Source organism: Drosophila arizonae, chromosome 4 (assembly GCF_054131065.1).
Source record: "Drosophila arizonae isolate 15081-1271.41 chromosome 4, UAZ_ARI_1.0, whole genome shotgun sequence".
Classification (NCBI taxonomy): domain Eukaryota; kingdom Metazoa; phylum Arthropoda; class Insecta; order Diptera; family Drosophilidae; genus Drosophila; species Drosophila arizonae.
Genome location: NC_142924.1, coordinates 1,195,304 through 1,213,188, shown reverse-complemented (window position 1 = coordinate 1,213,188; position 17,885 = coordinate 1,195,304). Strand labels below are relative to the sequence as shown.

At 41.9% G+C, this 17,885-nt stretch overlaps 2 protein-coding genes and 3 pseudogenes across 4 annotated transcripts in view; 3 read left to right on the top strand and 2 right to left on the bottom strand.

The window, feature by feature from the left end:
* Positions 1-17,885, bottom strand: part of mwh (multiple wing hairs) — a 32,930-nt gene that overhangs the window by 2,801 nt on the left and 12,244 nt on the right. For 2 of the 3 annotated variants that reach the window (XM_018007632.2, XM_018007634.2), the window contains 2 exons: positions 1,744-2,217; positions 1,567-1,680 (listed from right to left, as the gene is read on the bottom strand). In XM_018007632.2, coding sequence (XP_017863121.1) covers positions 1,567-1,680; positions 1,744-2,217 — 588 coding nt within the window. Of the gene's footprint in view, positions 1-1,566; positions 1,681-1,743; positions 2,218-2,393; positions 2,794-17,885 lie in introns of those variants that run through there. The other variant, XM_018007633.2, reaches the window with a different exon arrangement.
* LOC149268947 (lysozyme A/C) lies at positions 972-1,478 on the top strand. Its single transcript, XM_089466458.1, has one exon. It carries the CDS (start codon positions 1,003-1,005, stop codon positions 1,423-1,425), a length of 423 nt encoding a protein of 140 aa, XP_089322584.1. The 5' UTR covers positions 972-1,002; the 3' UTR covers positions 1,426-1,478.
* Positions 7,022-7,609, top strand: LOC108613875 (lysozyme B pseudogene; annotated as a pseudogene).
* Positions 13,106-13,618, bottom strand: LOC108613876 (lysozyme D pseudogene; annotated as a pseudogene).
* On the top strand, positions 16,641-17,154 carry LOC108612215 (lysozyme A/C pseudogene; annotated as a pseudogene).

Sequence of the window (17,885 nt, the reverse complement as noted above, 5' to 3'; positions counted from 1 at the left end):
ACGCATACATACACAAACGCATACACACACACATACACATACACACACACATACACAAACACATACACACACATACACAAACACATACACACACAAGCACCCACGCATAAACACGCATGGGCTGCAGTGTGCGCTTACTATGAGAACTTAATTGTTTAATAACTTTTTTTATGGACGTACGATCTTCATGAAACTTTCAGATTATGATTATAACATGGATATGCATGTAATTGCCAAAGCACAAGTCTCTAGTATTTGAAATACGCTTTTTACAAAAGTGAGGGTGAGGGGGTGAATTTAAGGGTGGGGGGTAAATTTTAACAAAAACCGAAATTGTATAAATTGCATATAAGCATACATTAAAAATTTGGAGACTCTAGCAATAAAGGTGTAAAAGATATAATTTTATAACTGGTTTTCGATAAGGTTTTTTATCGATAAAAAAAGATCGGGATGAGTTATCGAATTTTAATGATAAACTTGATATGCGCGCTGGAATTACGGACATTTTAAAAAAAATTTGAAGTCTCTAGCTCTTATATCTTCTGAAATCGACGCGTTCATACATACGGACAGACGGACAGACGGACAGACGGACAGACGGACAGACGGACAGACGGACAGACAGACGGACAGGGCCAAATCAACTCAGCTCGTCACCCTGATCAAGAATATATATACTTTGTGGGGTCTGCCACGCCTCCTTCTCCCTGTTACATACATTTCAACAAAACCATTATACCCTGATTTCCCATTGAAAATGGGTTCAGGGTATAAAAATGTAATCTTGCTAAGCTGATTGACGAATGCAGATTTCTAATATTATATTTTTATTATCAGTGCGGCAGTTAATTGCGATCATCGAGAAAGTTGATTAGGAAGCGTTCTCCTGCGCGTCGCGGTACTTTCCATATCATAGATAGGGCCTACTTAGAGATATTCGCTGGCTATAAAAGCTGCAGTTTTCGGGAGACTCGACATCAGTTTCTGAAAATTGTAAACATGAAGGCTTTCATCGTTCTGCTCGCTCTGGCTTTCGCCGCCCCCGCTTTCGGTCGCACCATGGACCGTTGCTCCCTGGCCCGCGAGATGGCCAACTTGGGCGTTCCCCGTGACCAGCTGAACAAGTGGACCTGCATTGCCGAGCACGAGAGCTCCTACCGCACCGGCGTTGTTGGCCCCGAGAACTACAACGGCTCCAACGACTACGGCATCTTCCAGATCAACGACTACTACTGGTGCCAGCCTGCCAGCGGTCGCTTCTCCTACAACGAGTGCGCCCTCAGCTGCAACGCCCTGTTGACCGATGACATCACCAACTCCGTCCGTTGCGCCCAGAAGATCCAGCGCCAGCAGGGCTGGACTGCCTGGTCCACCTGGAAGTACTGCAACGGTGCTCTCCCCTCCATCAACGACTGCTTCTAAGCTACTCTCCCCTTCTTGATTCTTGAATATAATAAATAATGGTCTAAAACGCACTTCTGCTATGTTGTTTTTCTCATTTTCGAGTGGCTGTCGCCGTAAGATCTCCGACTGAGACGCATCTCCACTGTGCAGTTGTCTTACCTGGGGAAGGACACCCTAAGATCGGCTCGCAGCTTGGTCAGTAGATCGGTTATGGAGCCAAACTGGCGCAGGGACATCTCACTGTCGCTCTCAGGCGGCGCCGGAATGGGACTCCTGTGGATAACAAATATCAGGTTAATGTGCGCCTGATAGCCTATGATGGGGTCAAATACTTACTTGTAGCCGGAGTGCTTGGCTGGCAGCGTGGCGGACTTGTAGGCATCTTCCTTGCCGGCCGCTTGGAGTTGGCCATTGATGTTCACATCGTAGATGGATTGAGGCTTGGCCGAGCCAGACGAGCTGCCCTTGGTGAACTTGCGCAAGGAGAGAACATAGTCCTCGGGATTGTAGACGGGCGGCCGTTGATTCTCCTTGCTGTAGACGGGCGCCTGCGGCCAGCTCTGCTCCGAGCCGGCCATCTTGTAGGAGGCCAACGAACCGTTCACGCTGTTGGCTCCATACTTATTTGTGCCCGACCCGCTGGACGAGGCTGGTATTGAGGCCTGAGCCTGGCCAGCAGCGGCACCGGTAGCCGTTGCCGTTGCCGTTGCCGTTGCCGGTGCTGGTGCTGGTGCTGCATTATGTGGCGGCAATTTGGGCGACTTATCGCATACGCTGGGCGCCATCTGTGAGTGGTGCGTGGAGCTGTCGCTGCAAATGAAACAGACAAAAAAAAGAAAAAAATTAAAAAGTCGTTAAAACGAATTTGCACATTTCTCATGCAGAACTCGAATTTGCATTCGTATATGAGTATGCACATATATATGTATATAAATTATCAGAGACTGGTCTTGGCCAGGAGTGCAACTGGGCGGCACGTAACGCACCGGAAAAACAAGCCATTTAGTTTGTTCAGCATTTTCTTGGCACTGTCAACGACTCATTCAGTGACATGAGTGTGGGCTTCCATCGGCGACCGTCAGCGACTGATTGAAGCCTCAGATGGAAACATCATGGAAGCATCAGCTCCACTCGCCGATTTGTTGTTACTCAATGCGCTCTTTATTTTCGTGCGTAAGCGAAAATATTGTCAAAAAATTAACATGTCAATAAGCGAAACAGAAATAAAGGCGCGCACTTTCACTCAGACAGCTTGGCAGCTACTCAGCTACTCCGCTACTCAGCGAGTCAGCGAGTCGGCGACTCAGCGAGTCAGCGAGTCAGCTAGTCAGCAGCAGAGATAAAAGACCATATGCACCGTTAGCTGACAATGCGCTCTAACGGTAACTGCGCGCGTCTGCATATGCAAATGAGATTCAATTCGAAATTATGACGTGCCTCGATGCAAAGCTAAGAAATTTAACATTATATACATACATATGTATCTACATATATATGACTGTATATGTGCTGGTATATGGTTTATTTTGATATCAATTGAACGCATCAGTCACGTTGCTGCATACTTAAGCATGTCTTCTCTTCTACGGCATCTACCTGGTTCTTTCGGACAGGTGTGTCATGGCTCAAGGCAGCGCTCGTACACCTTGGCATGCGAGGGAGGTGGGCAATTGATATCCATGATTAAGCCAGTAAAAACGTTAACGTCGCGACGTGTGTTTGGCAATTTGCCAAGCGTTTCCCACAGAGTGCGCACCTCCCCCCTCCCCCCTCACTAATCAGTACACTCTCACCAATCAATCGGAGAAAAGTGATGAAAGATCAAAACACACACAAAAAGCCAAACGCAGCAAATTGAACACGATCCAACGGCTGGAAGCTGCATTCGATTTGCATAAATCAATTTCAAGAAAATCATAAAAGCCGAAAGAAAACGAAAATTGAGATCAGTGGAGTGGCAGTGCGCGCTGATAAAGCGCCTAATGGAAACGCATTTAGGTGCCAGTGTGTACACATCAGCATTTCACAAATGAACTGCGACACATAATGGATGGATGCCGAGACAGCTCGTGCAGCCCGCTAGATGGCATCGATAGTTGGTTAAATTCAAATCAAAGTTCAGTTAACTAAGATCTTGGCTTTCCATATCACAGCTATGATAACTCTGCTTGCACTGCATTAATCAAAGCCTTGGCCTTGTCTTATCTCTATAAACAATGTTTCCGCAAAAGAAGGAAAAAAATAAACAAATTGAAACTAGAAACTTCTACTCCTGGCTGTTGATAAGAAATACGACAAAATTCTTAATGAAAGCAAAACAAAATATGACAAATATAAGAAACCAAAACAAAACAAATAGATTTTGCCAATTAATCAAAATATAAATGCCATTGTGTATGAGTGTGTGTGACTGTCGAATACCCTCCAACAGCAACTTGTAAAGCTCCAAACTTGGATAGCTTGTCTTGTATTGGTCATAACAAGCAACATTTATATTAGTTCGAGCTGATATGCAGCAGCAAATCGCTGTAGGGTGTTCGAGTTCATAAATCAATTTTGATTAAAGGCATCGAACCGTAGTCAATCATGTCCACTTGTAATTGTGATCAATGTTTCGCTATTTATCAATGAAGAACTATAATCTACATAGAGATATATATACATATGAATATATATACATACGAATATGAAATAAATATATACACTTCAATGAAGTATGTACATTTCGAGTACAATCGAACGATACACTCAAGAAAGAAACGTGACGCAAATACGAAATGTTTGCTTTTAGCGTTTTGGCATTTTAGCGATGGCATTTATCAAACAATTTGATAAGAGCATACGTAAAATTTGTATCATATTTTTAATAAATCTTACAATGTTCTTTGCAAAGATTCATTGAATTAAATTCCTTGAAGTTGTCCCCGCAGCCTTTTCGGACGCGTAGCGAAAAGTGAAATTTTATATAATGGCCCACACATAACCGAGTCATTATGACAATTTTACCTGGCCAAAAGCAATGCTATGCTCGTATCTATGAGAAATGATTGCAAAATGAATCAAATGATCAGCTAGCTACATACATTGGGCATGGCACCGACGCGGACTCCGAGACGAAGTCGGAGTTGGACTACAGCTGGTAATAGCTGCTGGCAAACAAGTTAATTTAATTTCCAATCGTAAAAGAAATTACGTATGAAAGCATGCCGTTATCGTTGCGTTTATCTAGATCGAGAGAAAAAGAAAGAGTGAGAGAGAGGGAGAGAGAGAGAGAGAGAGAGAGAGAGAGGCAGAGAGAGAGAGAGAGAGAGAGAGAGAGCGAGAAAGAAAGAGAGAGACCGAGAACGGCAAAGAGCTATCAACTTAGATAATAATACTGAGAGTCAATTCAAATGAAGTATTTAATGCAACTTTTTGTATTAACAATTTCAGTATTCCTTTCGGCATTCCAGTAAAGTATGCCCCAAGCAAAGAATCTCTATTTGTTTAGTTAAATCGTATTAGAATTCGATCGTATACGTATCGTGAACAACTACAATCAATATTGATAGATCTGTTAATTTTATCCCATTATATTTTGGAGTACGATTTAAATTTAAAGTCGCTTTCATAGAATGAACCGATCCCTTTTATATACCTATTTTACTAGGGTACTTGCGTTGATAATCCAATGGATTAAAGGCGTCGAAAGACAATCGTGTCCATTTATAAGTATGATAAATGATTGACTATTTATAACCAATGACTTTTCATAATCAATGAGCATTACAAAAAGATATATGTGTATGTATATGCTGATGATACATATACCCGAGTATATAAATTATATCATACATATGTGCATCTCAAGGGGAATCATGTCATATATTAAAAAGCTGAATGTCATGGAAATATGAACTAGAGTGAGCTTTGATAAAATCGATTAGAAAATCGTTGGCATATGTGTAATAATTCCATATAATCGTGTGTAAAATGGCTTGTCTTCTTTTTATTACGATTATTAACAAGAGATCTTGCAACATTGTTTGCTTGCAAAGGTTCATTGAATCGAGTTCCATAGAGAAAGGGAACTCCGAACTCGTTGGCTCTGATTAACATAATTGTTTTGCTGCCTGCAATGGGCCAAGGGCCTCTGTAGTCATGCTGAGGTGTATAAATATGTGTTGTAAATTTTTTTCATTTTCAGTGGGCTACTTAGAAAGGGCGCATTATGGGAGAGGCTTCAATGGGCCTGATAGACCTTGTCCATGTAGCTGTAATCTGTTGGGACTCTTCTGCTGCATTTCTGGGGTCACCTTGACGCCTTGGATTTGGGAGCACAGTCAAGTGAAGTCAAGCGGAGTCGATGTAGATGAATTGAAAACGATATTAAAAGTCTAACCTACGATCGGACGTTAAACTTGTAGCGCAAAAAGAGCTGGGAATTTGGCCTACGAGCTGCACGTGAAAGAAAAATCAAGTGCAATTTCAGACTGAAATAGCTCGAATGCCGCACAATGAATAAATAACTGCAACAAAGCATGCAACCTCACGGATTGCGTGAACAGCAGACCCCAAGCCAAGACAATGCCATCTGGCTAAATATTTGGAATTAGTTACGTTATGGAGCTCGCTGCGATAATTGCGACTGGGCTAACATGCGTGCGAGGTTATTGTTGGAGCATATGAATATGGGTATGAATATGAATATGAATATGAATACACATATGAATATATATGTCCGTGTCTGTGGGGAGTTTCAATCCATTCAAATCTTATCAGTATGCCCATTGATAGAGCCCCAAAGCTTGCAATTTGCAAGACATAAACTTCTTCCGCCTTTGGGTCTTTGATAAGATATTGAAAGGCAAGACTTTGAATGGTCAGAGGCACAGAATTCATCGGAGAAGTGCGCGTGCAGCTGCAGATTAGAAAAGTTCGCGTCTATTATTAACAATGATTAATATGATCAGGCCACTTGCTGAGTCGTAGTTGAGAAAGTTTCTTCGTATTCGGCTACAGTATTAGAGCGAAATTTAGCTACCAAATTGCTGATGCGATGTGAATCAGGGTATAATGGTTTTGTTGAAATGTATGTAACAGGCAGAAGGAGGCGTGGCAGACCCCACAAAGTATATATCTCTTGATCAAGGCGACGAGCGGAATTGATTTAGCCCTGTCCGTCTGTCCATTTGTCCCTATGTTTGAACGAGCCGATCTCAGAAGATATAAGAGCTAGAGACTTGAAAAAATAAATATAGATTCCGATGTACTCTATAAAATTTCGATTTTTGTTATAATTTACCCCCACCTCTTTATCCACCCCCTCACCACGTATTTCAAATACTAGATAAATACTAGAGACTTGTCTGAAAGTTCAAATATCAATTCGCCGAAAGGTTCAGGGGATCTCGTAGTCGAGCTGTGTCGACTAGAGCTTTCATACTTGTTTAAAATTATCTTTTATTTTAGAGAGTGTTTTCTTGAACCACGATAAGAACATTCAGAAGAAGAAGAAGGGTCATAATTTTAGTGTGACCAGATATGCTTTTTATATGAAATACTTTAATAGTGTTGAATAATGATATTGTTGAATCTGGTATTTCAACACCATTATCGGGCAGGCAGGCATTACTTGCTCAACTGCAGAGATTCCAAATGAGGCTCAGCTATAAATTGCACCACACGCAGCCAGAGGGCAATAGTTGTTTCAGTTTCCACTTCAGCAGCATACCGAGAGAAGATGAAGTCCTTCGTTGTTTTCCTCCTGGTGGCCCTGGCATGGGCTGCTTCACCCGCCCTCGCTCGCACCATGGATCGCTGCTCCTTGGCCCGGGAGATGGCCAGGCATTGCGTTCCGCGAGATCAGCTGGCCAGGTGGGTCTGCATTGCGGAGCACGAGAGCTCGTATCGTACCGACGTGGTGGGTCCACCCAACTCGGATGGCTCCAATGACTACGGCATCTTCCAGATCAACGATCGCTACTGGTGCCAGCCGCCCAACAACAAGAAGTCGGCCAATGGCTGTGGGGTGAGCTGCAAGGCTCTACTCTCGGACGACATTACCAGGTCCGTGCGGTGTGCCCAGAAGGTGCTCACGGAGCAGGGCTGGCCGGCCTGGTCCACCTGGAAGTTCTGCAATGGCAACTTGCCCAGCATCGATCCCTGCTTCAAGTAAGCTCTGAGTTCACGAATAAAGCACGATTGTGTAACTTGCCACAGACGTAAACTTTTTCACTTGCTTTGACCAACATTCGACAGGTCGATAGACAGCTACAGTGAGCATTCGATAAATGTACTCATTAAGCGAACAGGGGTTGTCTGAGAAAATTCGCACAAATTGTCCCCGCAGCCTTTTCGGACGCGTAGCAAAAGTGAAATTTTATATAATGGCCCACACATAACCGAGTCATTATGACAATTTTACCTGGCCAAAAGCAATGCTATGCTCGTATCTATGAGAAATGATTGCAAAATGAATCAAATGATCAGCTAGCTACATACATTGGGCATGGCACCGCCGCGGACTCCGAGACGAAGTCGGAGTTGGACTACAGCTAGTAATAGCTGCTGGCAAACAAGTTAATTTAATTTCCAATCGTAAAAGAAATTACGTATGAAAGCATGCCGTTATCGTTGCGTTTATCTAGATCGACAGCGCGCGCGCGCGCGCGAGAGAGAGAGAGAGAGAGATAGCCAAGTGTACGCAGAGAAGGCAACGACTTCTCCAACTTAGATTTCATCTGATTCACAAAAAAGCAATACAAATAATGCGTAAAGCAATTTCAATGCAATTACGTGTTCGGCTTCTCTGCCCCAATGTAGATCCATTCGATTTATTCGTATTGCCTTTTCTGTCTCATTGCCATATGCAGTTGGCAGAGCCTTGTCAAAGCTGCTGCTGCTGCTGTTTCAGTTGCAGTTGCTGTTGTTGTTGCTGTTGTGCATTTTTTCGATCCACAAAAGCAGTGAAAATGGTAAGCAACTCGCCCAGACGGGCGTAGAAACTGATTGACAGCCATATTGTAACAATTTGTATCGAATTCTCAAGGGTCTGCCATTGAGTTGAATGACTTTTTATAAAACAAACGCTCTCGATGCGCGCTCGCCTCAGCCGAACTGAGTATATTGGCTATAGAGTGTGGAAATTTGATATTCAGCTGACTTTATATCATACTGTAATTGATCTTCTATATTGCTAGAGTGCCCATATTCAGAATGATGTATAAAACTTCTAGGGAACACACGTTGGATAGTTTGGGATTGGATGCCAATATATGAATTTGAAATTGACCAACCCATTTTATTTCTTTAAAAAAAATATGCGATGCGATCCCAATAGGCTATCTACTTTATATACCATTCAACCATGCAGTCAGCCAAGCTCAGTTTTGGTGTCTTTTTAGGGAAACTCTATAAGCTGCGTTTGTATATTTAAGCCGGCTTGAATTACCAAACAGAGACATAAGAACTTCATTCGCTAGGCATATTTATTTCAAGATGATATTATATACATATTTCACACCTCACAAAGTCGGCTGATCCTTTTCGACACTTCACTTCACACTCTGTCGTTGAAGAAGAAGCAAAGCTTGTTGGAAATGACATTACGAATTTGTTTTTTTTTTTTAGAGTTTGGTCAATTCAAATTTTTCTCCCATTATATATATATTTTTAAATATATCTGTATAATCAAAAAAGGAATTTCTTTTTTATTTTTTGTCACGACTTGGCACACTTCAGCTGGCAGTCGCTGGCTTAAGCTCACAGGTGATAAATCACCTGTTCTCTTCCGCCAACTTTCGCGCATGCGTAATCCGCTTTTAATCATGTTGCCATAAGAGCGGGTTCTCCCTGGCCACAACAAATTTATCACAGCATAATTTTTTTGTTACGTTTTTTTTTCGGACAGGTATAGCTCATAATAGTCGTCGTAGTAAAAAGTATAGTTTCTCCCCGTGTTAAGCCGACACCTTGCCAAATTGTCTTTAGCTGTTACACAAAAAGCAAATGAGAGTGCTGCACAGACTGCACAATACTCGTTCGTTGTGCAAAAGTATAAAATAAATAGAAATACCTAATTTTAGTTTAGTCTCAAGAGGGAATTTTTCTTTCCCAATTTACCTCGCCTATAGTGAACCTATCACGAAAATCTCAACACTTTCGCTGTCGATTATATCTTACTAGACTGCCAGAGGGACTTTGGACAAAGCCGATATACTCCTTCCCAATGCATGAACGAGTATTAAAAACGTCCATTCGAAGTGGCTGTTGGGCAACAATGGCCTCTTTTTAAGTGTCTTTTTGATGCTGACTGCGAGATATACGCAGTCGAATGTTCTCATGGCAGCAGTTCCATTTCTTTAGCCCATTTGCATTTGCGTTGTAAATTTTACTCACACAGACGGACAGGCGGAGGGACAGAGGGACAGAGATACAGAGTGCGCTGTCTGACAAACGAGATAAAACTATTAACAGAATTTAGCAACAACAATGATAGAGAAATGTGCCCACTTTTCAGCTGTCAAGAGCCAGAGAAAGATTTGCTGATTTTCCCAAGAGTTGTCGGCGCATTACCATTGTTGTTGTTGCTGTCGTTGTTATTGTTGTTGGCGTCTTGAATTGTGTGTGTTTTGGATACCTATACAGACTTTTGTCAGCCTTTTGATAGCTGACTGTCATGCTTGACATGCATTGGTGCCTGACTTTAAATTAAATCCCAGCTGGAAGATATGCTAGTCAACTAGACGAAAGTTGAATACTCTCTCCCTGAAACCCTTTCTCCATATCTGTATACCTCTCTATCTCTTTATGCCTCTGTTTGACTATCTCTGGCTAGTTTTTTCATTCACTCTTCTGTGCCTCATTCTCTATCCCTCTCTTTATCTCATTTCAAGCAATATAGAGTAAAGGCTTTTGGCTGGACCAACAACTCAAAATGTCAATGATAAAATAAATTGATTAGCATATGTTCTTAATGAAGTCTTTATCTTTAGTCTATAAAATGTGATTTTCTACATTCCCTAGCTGGTTTAGTCTTAGTTTTCAGTATTGAAATCAGTTTTTCTCTCATAAATCTGAATTTATTTATAATACTCAACTCAGCTTTTCTTGTAATGTTCATCAAGCGACTCCCATAGTGTATCTCAAGTTTGTGTTCAGGAAAAACGTAGAGTTTTCTAACGCTCATTATGATTTTCACCGCGATTTGTTAACTACAGATTGCGCCTGCCTGCTGCGAGGCCCCTCCGGGTAATATATCAACAGAGCTGTCTCCCAACTAATATAATTAGGGTTTATTGTCGAAATAATAACGCAGCAGTAGGAGGGTTCGAGTGGCTGGTGGCTGGGGGCTGGTGCCTGTGCGCTTGACACAGTTGTGTTTCCATTCCGTTTTGGGGGTCGGCCAGGTGAAATGCTTATAATTTGTGAGTCCAATTTCGTGATGTGACAGGTAATTGATGCCAAAAAGTAGCTCAGAGCTTGTCAGCACTGGCCGGGCAGTGTTTCAACGTTTCAGCGTTTCAGCTCGGTTACCATTGACAATGACAAGTCAAGATCATGTTTACTTAACCAACTGGAAAACACACAAGACAGTCGTAATGTAATCTCTTGACATTGTCTGAGTTTAAGCAGCGCTTAGGCTTACGTACACTCAGTCAACCATCTGGGTAAGCATATATCATATCAGATCCCATCTGGGAACATAGCATATTGAAAGTCTAGTCTAAGCCATCCCGGTTTCCTTTCTCTTCCTCTTTGTCCATGGGATTGGCTCTGATAAGCACCGTCTGCAACATTAATTTACCTCGCTTTGATTGGCTGTTTGCCAATTTTCAGGCAGATAAGAGTGAATCCCCTGAGCACCTTATCTATCGAACCATCCATTAATTTGCCTGCCGGCCTCTACACTCGAGTTTTGCGTATTAAAATCTTGTTTGCTTTTGCCGAGTGGGAAAACACTTGAGCACCTTTCCACTAAGTGGCTAAACTGAAATCTTCAGATAATAATATTATGAGTGAGCTCTCTATCAAAAGGCGTGCAATGTCTGAGATGTCAAGATAATAATTCATAAATGGAATACACCTAGCCAAGTGTTGCCTAAGAGTTAGACAGCTTCATGAACTTTCTAGCAAATCCATATCTATTGATTATGCCAAATGGATGGTGGTTTTACTCAGTAGTGAAGGATTTTCTGTAGCTTTTTTAGTTATTAAAATAATTATATTGATGTTTATGTTTTCCCGCCTCAAAACAAGAAAGTCTTACTCAGGACACATTTATCACCCAACTTCTAGACTGTCTTTGAAGATTTAGTCAACCATTAGTTTTAGTTCCGCTCTCCATTAAACCAGAGATATCTTGGTCACGTCTAAGCTGTTATATCTTAGTATACATAAATATGATTATGAAACTATGTTTCATTTAAATTTCCTGCTGTAACTTCCTTTGCTTTCCTTTCCTTTCTCTCAGCATATTTCTAGTTGTTTTCGAGTGATATTTTCTCTGCCTGTCTCTCATACCTTTTGCATCGCTTTCTTATTTCCCTGTAGTTTTCTGTGTGTTTCCCTGAGTTCTACATCTTTCACACTTTTCCGCACACGCAGACAGACGCTTTCCTGGGGCGCAACCAATTAAATCAGCCACAAACCCTGACGTGCGTACAAATCAAGTTGTCTGCAGATCCGAGAGTGCCCCATGCCCGATGCCACTGCGTCTACATCTGCCTGGTATCGGCTCGCTGTGTTAGTTGTTTGGTTGTTATCTGTAGACCGCCATAACTTTACGCTAGACTGATTTCATATGCCAGCTAACCGCAGCAATTGTTTTTCGAGTAAGTTAAGTACTTAGTTGACCCACACCATGTCGTCTTCCCAAGGGGCGCCGAACTTCGGCCTAGGGGCAATTACTTAGGAACCGACGACCGACGACCGCCTAGTTGTGCTAATATGCACAAATTACAAGGAAAGAGAAAGAGATAGAAAGAAAGAGAGAGAGAGAGGCATGTACTTTGCACTAGGCAGTAGGAAAAGGTCTGCTGACGTTTTACCCTACCTTCTCCCCATCTTCTTGCACTTGGTATAATTTTCCAGTCTTTGGTTTCCTGCTTTGTTTTCCAGCCTGTTCGAAGCGGGCTTTTAGTGTCTCTGTTAATGCATTGGCACTTCCTTAGCTTGGTTCTAAGTTGCCCATTTACAGCCGGTCTGAGTGACGGCTACCTGTATAAATTATTGCCCACCGAGTCGGGCTCTCCTCCTTACCCCCTTCACCCATTCATATTAACAATTCACTGACCGCTCCAAGTCAACGGCCTATTACGACTGCCAGCCGCGGCGAGTAGAAGGGAAAAGAAGTCTAGCCATGGCTTTTACTCTTCCAGTCTCTTGGCCAAGTCTGTGTCTGCGTCTGAGTATGGGTTGCGACAAATTGATTCTTGCTTTCGTTATTCTGTATTGATCTTTCTTCAATTTTCTGTGGCTTTAGAAAGCAAACGAACATGTGGAGAAACAGCCAATTACGAACGACTTCCAACTGTTGATCCTCAAGAATAGCTGAGCAAAACTTCACTTTAAGATTTTCTATTCATCATGGTATAGACAAGACCGAAGACTACGTACCCTACTTTAAAGTCAACTTTTTCTTCTTAAGGAGAGTTTAGTTCAGATCTAGAGAATATTGGTAGCTCCTATTACTTCCCCTAACATGGACTCAATTCAATATTTTTAAAAAAAGTTTATTTTATATTTCGAATGAACAGAAACGAAGTCATTTAGAAGCAGTCGTTGATGGAGGGGAGAGCACCGTTGCAGTACTTCCAGGTGGACCAGGCAGTCCAGCCCTGCTGGCGCTGGATCTTCTGGGCGCAACGGACGGAGTTGGTGATGTCATCGGTCAACAGGGCGTTGCAGCTGAGGTTGCACTCGTTGTAGGAGAAGCGACCGTTGGCAGGCTGGCACCAGTAGTAGTTGTTGATCTGGAAGATGCCGTAGTCGTTGGAGCCGTTGTAGTTCTCGGGGCCAACAACGCCGGTGCGGTAGGAGCTCTCGTGCTCGGCAATGCAAGCCCAACGGGCCAGCTGGTCACGGGGAACGCCCAAGTCGGCCATCTCGCGGGCCAGGGAGCAACGGTTCATGGTGCGACTGAAAGCGGGGGCGGCAAAAGCCAGAGCAAGCAGAACGATGAAGGCCTTCATGTTTACAATTTACAATACAGTAACTGATGAAGAGAAGGCTAAAGTTTGGCGCTTTTATAGCTAGAAATTATCTATGCTAAACTGCTATCTGAAGTGGGCGCGTGTTTCGCCGTGATTTGACGTCTTATCAATGGACTTCATTAACCCGTAATCGAAAGACTTCAAAAAGTAAACAGCCAAAGGAAAATGCTTAGCTGGCAGCAGATACTAGAAATTGGTAAATGCTATCGAACCATTTATTCGTAGCATTAATTAGCCTCTTTTTTCTGGTTGTTTCTGGCAGTCAAATAGCAGCAGTTAAATGTTAACCATTAACCTTGTTCGGCTCTTCGCTTAACAATTAATATGCTTTAAGTGTTGGCTATTGGTATTTAAAGTCGGATTTGAGCGTTGTACACAGCATTTAGAGCTGACTAATAGAAGGTAGCTGCAGCTCAGTGCTGCTAATTCAGCTATTTTCATTGCAAAATCTAGCTGATTTGTCGAAAATGCAAATTTAATTAAATGAGCCGGCGAAAATCATTCAAATTATTCCTTAAAGAGATCATTCAAGCCCCTCCCTTCTTTTCCTTTCTTTCTTCTCAACAAATGAGCTAAATTAATGAAGTTGGCTTCGACAATGCTTAAGGCTTAGCTTGTTTAGCTTTTTTCCAGTCATTCAAGCATGCCCTTTAGCTACCTTTTTCTGTTTTTTTTTTTTTTTTTTTTTTTTTTTTTGGCTACCCTAATGCGGCCAACACTGTTGAGGTGTGAAGAGCATGCTCCATGGCCTGAAACTCTTTCTAAAACACAAATGAGAACTCAACAGCTGTGTGTACTTATGGTTACATTTCATAACGGTCACAAGTTGAATCGTTAAAGCTACTGACTCGGCACAGACCCCAAGGCTGGCACACACACACACATACATACACATTCATTCGCAGAGATGGATCAACGTGAACATTAACGCCAACTCAGATGCACATATGGCTTTCTCGGCATATGGAGGCTGACTTAGACAGTAGACAGTAGATAGAGCGCGGGGTCTAAAGACCTAACCGCAACTATGCAAAACCCGTCATTGTTGACGCTACGCGCTGTTATATTAACCCCATTCAGCGCGGTGCATGAAACAGTGAGTACACTGAGATAAATAACCAAGCATGCTCAACTTAAAAGAGCTAAGAAGCTACAATCAACACGGCTAAAGGCTACTCATAGGATGATGTTACAGCTATGTCATAAATTGAAACTGAAATCTTCATTATTTATAAGCCTCAGTTTCTCTCAGTGCATATGCACAATAAGTCATGTTGGGAGGCAGAGGCACCCGCCGTTTTCCACTCAATTTTTTGCATCTGCTAGCGGTATTCCTTGTGGTCCCCCGCTGGAGGCACTTGTTGATCTGTAGGCGACCACAGATTTCTACACATATCTCCACACGCATTTCTCAGAAAGCTGTTAACCTTACCGACGTTGGGTTAACAGCGAAAATGAATGACAAAAGGCTACTGTAAAAGTCATTTGGCTAGGCCAAATGACTGACAAAAGTGGCTTCAAGGCATGCCAGGCCAAGGCATGCGAAGACAAGCTCTGTGACCCGCTTAGTTGTCTATGAATTATCGATTTTCTAGCCGGCGCTGACTTGTGAGTTCTTTGTTAGAGTCAACATAATCAACATATTCACTTTTACTTTTTCCCCTCCATATATACAAGAACAAAGTCATTTAACTAACTGCTAAGAGCTTGGCTTAGCATACGTATATGGGTCAGCTAACAGTTCTACAATCGGAGTAGAAGAATTTCTCGAAAAAATAAAACCTCATCGCATATGCATGAGTTGGGCCTTTCAGCATCTTGAGCTGACCAATTATGCATCATTTATACAAAAAAGTCGACACTAATTGTCTAATTATAGCAAAGGAATGTACAGTTACGTTAATAGAACAGCTTAAGAACAGTTCCCCAAAATTGAGCTAAGCAAAGTATTCCCTCTGAATGGGTCAAAGAAAAGATGACTTAATATGTATAAAGAGTTGTCTATAAAATTTCAAATTCTAAGTATAAATGGAGCTCGAACTAAAGCTGCGAACTAATTCCGAGTTCTTTTATTGATCAAGGAAAGTGTTGTGAAACACATGAATATTGATGTTCCAAGAAAAATATATATAAATTGGTGTGACCAAATCCAAATATGAATGTATAGAAGTAGAAGCTAGGGTGACCAAAGCCTAATATGAGCCCACTGATTGTCTACTTACGGGTATCATTGCGAATAAACAACTTTCAAATCTTCGTTTTAAAAAAAAAAGACAACAAAGCACTGGAGATTGATTACAATAATTTCAAATGAGTTTTTCGAGAGTTTGTAGCTTTTTCGGGCTTATTAAGTTGAAATGGACATTAATCTAATTCAATGTGTGTCGTCCATAAATAAAGACCATCAAATTAGAAACTTTTGCCAAACGAAAAACAAACAAATAATTTGTTGCGTGTTCATAAAAAAAGACAAAAACAAAAAATAAACCTTTTCTGTTTTATTGCAGATTTTCTCTCATGAAAGTAAAGTTGAACGAAACTCGGCTCCAAATGACAGCGCGGGTCAGACACGGATTATAAACAAAGCCCATCATATTCATTATGATATCAGAGCGAGACTAGAAACCAGACAAACGGACGGATCTCTAATCTAGCCACTGAGCAGAACCCCATCCATACAAAAATAGAGAACAATTGGGGAAATATTTGAGAGATCAACAAAACTGCGAGATTATAAGATAGTTTTGAAACTAAGAATTTCTGTTTAACTATCTATATATATCTAGATATATATCTCTCTCTTCATCCATCTCTCTCTATCCATCCCGGCCATATATTTCCCTATCTATAAGGCAATATGATTAAGATTCCATGCGTCACTTAAGAGTTACTATATACGTAACACACGTGAAGCATCTGATTAGCTCCAGCCCTGAGCACTTACATCGCTATCAGCGCAATAGTTATTTGTCCACTAGACTGAAGGCTCTTGAGTTGGTTTCGTGATAACATGCCCTATAAAAGGGCAAGGCTCCTAGTTGTTCCTCATCAGTTTACTAGAAATTGTTAACATGAAGGCTTTCATCGTTCTGCTTGCTCTGGCTTTTGCCGCCCCCGCTTTCGGTCGCACCATGAACCGTTGCTCCCTGGCCCGCGAGATGGCCAACTTGGGCGTTCCCCGTGACCAGCTGAACAAGTGGACCTGCATTGCCGAGCACGAGAGCTCCTACCGCACCGGCGTTGTTGGCCCCGAGAACTACAACGGCTCCAACGACTACGGCATCTTCCAGATCAACAACTACTACTGGTGCCAGCCTGCCAACGGTCGCTTCTCCTACAACGAGTGCAACCTCAGCTGCAACGCCCTGTTGACCGATGACATCACCAACTCCGTCCGTTGCGCCCAGAAGATCCAGCGCCAGCAGGGCTGGACTGCCTGGTCCACCTGGAAGTACTGCAACGGTGCTCTGCCTTCCATCAACGATTGCTTCTAAACTGATCACTTGTTGGATAAAAGACATTAAAAGTTCAATAAAACTGCATTTAAATAAAACTGCTTCTATCTTTTGAATATAACTTTCGACAGAATATTTGTTTGTTTATCATATTGGAATTTTGAATATAATTAAAAACCAATTTAGTTAACCTTTGAATCGTGAATTTTTGCTCATTTTTCCGGTCCACCAATCGCTTGTGTCTTATAGAAAGTAAACTCGAAGCCTTGGTAGGTGTTCGAGCAAAAATGACGGCGGCTCAACACCAATTTATGGGCCAACCCAAAACATATTAATTATGACCGCTCGAGGCATCAATAAGTCCGAAAACCAGTTGAACAGGTGTATATATTTGTAGCTTTTGTTGTGGAAATACAGCGACAACGCATTTAATTCATAGTAAAATATTAAACAATTAATCCAAAGATTTATTTATATATTTATATTTTTTACTTTTTGCAGTAGCAGTTCCGCATGTTCCGCCGATCTATGAATGGATATATATGTAGAGAGAGATAAAGACATATATGCATATGTCGAAGGTAACCCCAATACTCTGTTGGCTTTAACAATGTCGTATTCATTAGATGAATCGCGGCTAGCGTGACGTTGATTGACAATCGCCCAGGGCTGGAGCACGATATGCGCACAATTATAAGATTATTTGGAATTATAATCTCCATTGGCGCCTCTGGTCAAAGATTGGGTGATTCGTAAATTGTGGAGAAAGTGACCAAAAGCAACACCAAATGCAATTTTCCTGTCTGTCACAATCAGATTTGTCTATAAA

What these genes read in the sequence shown, in the direction of transcription:
- LOC149268947 (XM_089466458.1), top strand. Translation starts at nt 1,003, where the DNA reads ATGAAGGCTTTCATCGTTCTGCTCGCTCTGGCTTTCGCCGCCCCCGCT.